General features: G+C 49.1%; 1 protein-coding gene across 1 annotated transcript; it reads left to right on the top strand.

Moving 5' to 3' along the window:
* Positions 1-1771: 1771 nt before the first annotated feature.
* Positions 1772-3817, top strand: CLPSL2 (colipase like 2). The gene is given in 4 exon segments (XM_067755844.1): positions 1772-1855; positions 2450-2519; positions 2522-2571; positions 3722-3817. Coding segments are annotated over 4 exon segments (300 nt in total).
* The last annotated feature ends 3144 nt before the right edge of the window (positions 3818-6961 follow it).

The following is a 6961-nucleotide window of genomic DNA, read 5'->3' as shown; positions in this document are numbered from 1 at the left end:
ATACAGTAGGTTCTCATTAGTTATCTATTTTATATATAGTAGTGTATATACGTCAATCCCAATCTCCCAATTCACCCCCCCCCCGTTTCCCCCCTTGGTGTCCATATGTTTGTTCTCTACATCTGTGTCTCTGCTTGGCAAATAGGTTCATCTGTACTATTTTTCTAGATTCCAAATACATGCATTAATATACGATATTTGTTTTTCTCTTTCTGACTTACTTCACTCTGCATGACAGTCTCTCAACAATAAATGCTGGAGAGGGTGTGGAAAAAAAGGAACCCTCCTACACTGTTGGTGGAAATGTAAATTGATACAGCCACTGTGGAAAACAGTATGGAGGTTCCTTAAAAAACTAAAAACATAACAACCATATGACCCAGCACTCCTGGGTCATATACCTGGAGAAAACCATAATTCAAAAAGACACACGCCAATGTTCATAGCAGCACTATTTACCATGGCCAGGACATGGAAGCAACCTAAATGTCCATCAACAGAGGAATGGATAAAGAAGATGTGGCCCACATATACAATGGCATATTAGCCATAAGAAGGAACGAAATTGTGTCATTTGCAGAGACGTGGATGGACCTAGAGACTGTCATACAGAGTGATCTCACTAGCAAAATTTTAAAAGCAGAAGCATCCAAGGGTGGGGTGAGGTGCGAGTTTCATCCAGAGGGAAATGGTGCGGAAGGCCTGCCTCCCCCAGTTCCACTGAGGGCTACCTGCAGCTCTCCCTGAACCCTCTTCCTTCCCAGTCTTCCTCTCCTCGCCCCCTCCATCTCGCCCCCATACTAAGGTGGGTGAATTATATACAATTTACAAATTCTTTGACAGTTAATTGACTCCTTAAACCTGGAAGACGTCTAGGTCTTAGAGGTCATCTGGCCTTACCTCCTGGCTGTTTTTTTTTGTGGTACGCGGGCCTCTCACTGTTGTGGCCTCTCCCGTTGCGGAGCACAGGCTCTGGACGCGCAGCCTCAGCGGCCATGGCTCACGGGCCCAGCCGCTCCGCGGCACGTGGGATCCTCCCGGACCGGGGCACGAACCCGCGTCCCCCGCACCGGCAGGCGGACTCCCAACCACTGCGCCACCAGGGAAGCCCTGGTTTTTTTTTCTTTTTTTTTTGGCCGCAGCCCAAGGCTTGTGGGATCTCAGTTCTCCCACCGGAGATTGAACCCAGCGGCCCCGAGTTTTAATCACTGGACCGCCAGGGAATTCCCATTGCCTCCTGATTCTTACAGAGGACGTGTCTGGGCCTGTGAGGGTATGAAAAACACCAGAGGGCGGGGCTGGCTTGTCCAAAAGGTCAGGGTGGGTGGGGTGGTGGGCAATTTGGTGCAGCGAAGGGCAGAGAGAGTCAGAACATCAAGAAGCAAGATGTTTCATTTCAGCATATAAATTTTGCATAATTTTTGAAAATAAAGTTTTAGTTTACAGTTTTAAGTTTTAATTTGCAAGTAATACATACGGATGGCCCTAGGGCCCCTAAAATCGATCATCCGGCCGGTCCACGCCTGAGTCAGGGTCTCATAGGAGCGCCTTTCCTAATTCCATCCTTTTGCCGGGGCCTGGGAGCCTCCTGGGCGCTAGAAAGGGCTTCTGCTGGTTTGGGCCTCCGCTCTGGAGTGGCCTGTGACCATTAACTCCCTCACCCTCCGCCCCCAGCCCAGGGCGGGCGCTGGGGGCACCGGGTCACGTGGCAGCGGGAAGGTTTATCCCCGCAGCCTCTCGGAGCCCGACGGGACTTCTGCTTCCCAAGCGCATGGCCTCGGCTCTCGCGATACTCGCAGCGATGCTGCTCCCCTGCTGGGACGCGTTCCCGCAATTTAAAAAGGGGTCTACAAAGGTGAGCCAGGAGAGCTTTTGGAACCTTCCACTCTAGCAGAGGGCGGTGGTCGAGGTATCATCGTCTAGCCAGAAGGTGCCAGTTGGGTTTTGAGAGAGAAGAGGGGGATGGGGGGAACCACCCCATATTGGCGATTTCTTCTCAGGCTGGAAGCTTGATAGGTTCCCAAAGGACTTCAAAGCCCTGCTTCACCTCCCCGGTGGCTCTGGAGGGGAAAGAAAGTGGTCTTATAACCAGCACCATCCCCTCCCTCCCAACACCTGCTCCCGGACACTCGGTCTTGCCCGCCCCACTAAAGTGTGATCTGGGAGTATTTTCTCCCCCCAACAAAGGTCACCCTTTGGGACCCACAGAGCTGAGGGAGGCCCCCAGGAGAGGAGAAGCAGAGGGAAAAGTACTAAACTGCCACCCTTCCTCTCCCCCTGCTCCTCTGAGTACTGCTGGAGGGGTGCCGGGGGTGGGTGGGAGGTGGGGTGACCATCTCAGGGCTACTCTTTCTGGACTCCTGGGGCTTTGGCAATGTCAGGGACCCCCCCCCGACCCCTACACACAAACGCTGCCAGAGAGCTGGTGACTTAGGGCGGGTCCCCACAGACGAACGGGGCTAGGTGTTCCCACCACTCGGAGTGCTACAGCGACTGCTGTCTCATCAACTTGGACCACGGTGTGCCTTCTGTGTCCCTAGGGCCAGAATAACCATGATGTGCTTGCCCCAGGTGAGACTCGGGTGGGGCAGCCCCTTCTGGTATGTAGGGTGGGGATGGGTTAAAAAACCCATGTGGCTGCACCTGCTTTTTTTACCCTTTCCTTGGAGCAGCCTTTCCCCCTTCTCCACCTGGCAAACTCCTAATCGTCCTGCAATAACAACTCCAGCCACCTCCTCTGAGAAGACTTCCCTCCTTGGAGCTCTGACACCCTTGGGACCCAGACCCTCAGCAGAGCATGTATCTTCCTGACTTCCCTGCCTTCCATCTGCCTCCGCCACTGGGCAGAGCTCTGCAAGGGAAGGATTAAGGCATATTCACTTTTGAACCCCTACCCACCCAGCTTAATGCCTGCACACAGTAGTACTCAACAAATGTTTGTTGCATGAATGAATATCTCTACCCTAACATCACTGCAGCAAAGCGGGTGGGAAAAGACCTCCCAACCCATCCCTACCTCCCTGCTGCTATGACCTAATTTCTTGAGCGGAGCTGCCGTGGCAGGCTCACAGTTTTGGGATTGGACCTGAGTTTAAACCCTGGCTTTTCCAGCCCCTGTCTTTGTGACCTCAGACAGATCACTTCTGCTCTCTGAGCCTTAGTTTCCTCATCTGAAAAATGGGGTTAAAGTACCCACCCCACCATGTCGTTGGGAAGAGTATATGGTCATGGCAGTGACAGTGCTCAATGGAGCATGGTTGTTATTAGCTGGTGGAAATGCGGGGAGCAGAATGCATTGTACATCTTGTTCTTGCTTGCCTTTTCTCTGGCCCTGGGCCCAAATCTTTCTACGGAGGATGGGCTCAGCCTCTATCTCCCTGTCTGGGGAGCTGCCATTGCCCAGGGAGCCAGTCAGGCCGCTCCTGTGGCCTAAGTCTACAGCTGAAGTGGCCAGAGGATCTTTTCATCATGGGCACTTGATCTACTTTATTTTGTCTATTTTCTCAAAATAACAAATGGGGTTACTATTATTATCCCCATTTGACGGATGCAGAAACTAAGACAAAGAAGCCTAAGGTCACAAAGTTATCAGCTGTAGAGCTGACAGCTCACGTCTGTCTCACTCCATCACTTATGATCTTGCTTCTGCTCCCCAAGGAGTTTAAACCCCCTTCTTTCCTGCACCTTGGTAACTCTCAACTCTCTTACCTGTTTTCCGCAGACCAAGGGCACCATGAACATCATATGCCCCGGCCAAGTAGGCTTAAGTTGCATACACAAGGACCCAGTCTGTACCCGCCGGTGCCATTTGATTTAGAGGATGCAGGCTGGTCACTGCCACCCCTCCCTCCCTCTCCTCCTTGGTGGGGGGGGCATCTTGCTCAAAAGACATTAAAGTCACTTCCTGGCTCTGGCTTCTGTCTGCACTTCCTGGGAGAGGGAACTGGATAGGGATTGCTCCAGTCTGGGGGTAGCTGAAAGGGGAGACAGGAGGCATGATAGAGCTTCCCATGGGGTTTGGCCCTGTCTGGAGGCCTGGTGGCCTCAGGGCGGATTTGTGGGAGGGAACTGGGGTGTAGGGGTGAGAAGAGGCTGCGTCCAGGAAGGGCCAAGCCTTGGGAAGGAGGGCTATGTGGGAGGGGCACGGTTGAGGAATGTGCCTCGAGGGAGTATGTTGATGTGCTCATGGATGGGTATGTGGTAGGGGGGACTGAGAGGGGGATCTGAATGCTTTTCAAGGGGAACATGAGGGTGGAGATCATTGAGAGAGTGTTTATGAGAATGCGTGTGAAGCATAAATGCAAAAATGTCCATGCCTGTGGTGGGAAAGTGACCTGGTGCATTGATCTCTCCACGTTCTCTAATATCATCAGTTCCATTTTATGGATAAAGAAACTAGGTCACACAACTCAATGACAAAAAAGCAAACAACCCAATCGAAAAATGGGCAGAAGACCTAAATAGGCATTTCTCCAAAGAAGACATACAGATGGCCAATAGGCACATGAAAAGATGCTCAGCATCACTAATTATTAGAGAAATGCAAATCAAAACTACAATGAGGTACCACCTCACAGGGGTCAGAATGGCCATCATTAAAAAGTCCACAAATAACAAATGCTGCAGAGGGTGTGGAGAAAATGGAACCCTCCTATACTGTTGGTGGGGATGTAAATTGGTGCAGCCACTATGGAAAACAGTATGGAGGTTCCTTAAAAAACTAAAAGTAGAGTTGCCATATGATCCTGCAATCCCACTCCTGAGCATTTATCTAGAGAAAACTATAATTTGAAAAGATACATGCTGTTCACTGCAGCAGTATTTACAATAGCCAAGACATGGAAAAAACCTAAATGTCCATGGACAAATGAATGGATAAACAAGATGTAGTACATATATACAATGGAATACTACTCAGCCATAAAAAGAATGAAGTAATGCCATTTGCAGCAACATGGATAGACCTAGAGATTATCATACTAAGCGAAGTAAGTCAGAAAGAGAAAGACAAATACCATATGATATCACTTATATGTGAAATATAAAATACGACACAAATGAACTTATCTATGAAACAGAAACAGATTCATAGACATAGAGAACAGACTTGTGGTTGCCAAGGGGGGACAGTGGGTAGGGGATGGATTGGGATTTGGGGATAAACAGATGCAAACTGTTATATATAGAATGGATAAACAACAAGGTCCTACTGTATAGCACAAGGAACTATAATCAATATCCTGTGATAAAACATAATGGAAAAGAATATGAAAAAAGAATGTATATATATGTATAACTGCATCACTTTGCTGTATGGTAGAAATTAACATTGTAAATCAACTATACTAAAATGAAATACATTTTTTTTTTTTTTTTTTTTTTTGCACGGGCCTCTCACTGTTGTGGCCTCTCCCGTTGCGGAGCACAGGCTCCGGACACGCAGGCTCAGCGGCCATGGCTCACGGGCCCAGCCGCTCCGCGGCCTGTGGGATCCTCCCGGACTGGGGCACGAACCTGTGTCCCCTTGCATCAGCAGGCGGACTCTCAACCACTGCGCCACCAGGGAAGCCCTGAAATACATTTTAAAAAAATAAAATAAAGATAAAGAAACTGAGGCTCAGAGAGCTACGTGACTTGCCCAAGGTCTCACCATGGATTATCACCATGGGGTATTTTCTGCTGCAGTTATCCAAAACACCAACCCAAACTGGTCTAGATGCTGAGGGAATTCACTGGGGGTCGGAACTAGAAGTACAGTAGCAGCCTGTCCTCAGGTCTGGCTGAATCCAGTAGCTCCATGGCCCTCAGGCTGGATTCCTTCCCAGTAGCTGCAAAAGTTCCAGGTGTCACATAATAATAACAGCTAAGATTTATTGAGCACTTATTATGTTCCAGACACTGAGCAAAGTGCTTTTTTATCTGTATCAACTCCTCTTATTCTCACAACAGTTATAGTAGGTACTATAAATATCCCTATTTTACAAATATGGTATTGAGGCTCAAAGTACCCTTCTCAAAGGTTCAGAGTAGGGGTGAGGCTGGGATTTGAATCCAGGCTGTCTCGTTCCACAGGGCAGGCTCTTAACCACAAATCCACCTCACATACACCAATCATGCCTCCCAGAGAAAGGAAACATCTGTCTCAAAATTCTCAGCAAACGTGCTAAGATCAATTCTGATTGGATTTGCTTAGTCGGCATGCTCAACCCTGAACCAATCATTGCGGTGGAATTAGCCGATTGACTTAGGTTGGCTTATGTGGGAGGGTGCAAAGGTGGAGTCAGCCTCTCTGGGACTATTCCGATGGGGGTGGGTGCAGGTTTTACCTGGTGTCTCCCCAGCCAAGAGGTCACCAACACAGTCAGGACTCAGAACACCATCGCCTTTCCTGGCCAGATCCTGAGGAAGATGCGTGGCCTCAGCTCTGATGTCTGGACCCACTCTCCTGGGTCAGACTGGAACACTGAGACTCTACACTGAGACTGGAACACCGAGACTCTACCCCCAGTCCAGTCTGTCCTGGGGGTTACCTTGCCCTGGACCCACCCACCACTCCTCATTTGACATAACCACAGTGTAACTCAGAGATCCTTTGCCTCACGCAGAAATCAGAAATTGCTTTTTCTCCTGTCTCGTTATATATCAATCATTTCCCTCATGTCACCAAAGTACTTTTTCAAACAGTAATGACTGCCTAATTTTATTATATATGTGGACCCATATTTACTTAACTATTTCCCTGTGAGTAGACAGTAAGATCATTTCCAAGTCCAAACCATCTATGTTCTTTAGGATACAACTTTACAGTTGCAGAAGCAAAAACCTATCCTAATGATGGCTTAAGCAAGGTAGATGCTTCCTCTCTCATCTGGTAGTTGGGGGAGGCTGGCTGGAAGCTCATGCTGGGTGAGATTGTCCACGCCTCCACCTCCTTCCACCCTCTTGCTCAGCCATCTGCTGC

This window comes from Pseudorca crassidens, chromosome 10 (genome assembly GCF_039906515.1).
Source record: "Pseudorca crassidens isolate mPseCra1 chromosome 10, mPseCra1.hap1, whole genome shotgun sequence".
NCBI lineage: Eukaryota > Metazoa > Chordata > Mammalia > Artiodactyla > Delphinidae > Pseudorca > Pseudorca crassidens.
This window is presented reverse-complemented; position numbering and strand designations above follow the sequence as displayed.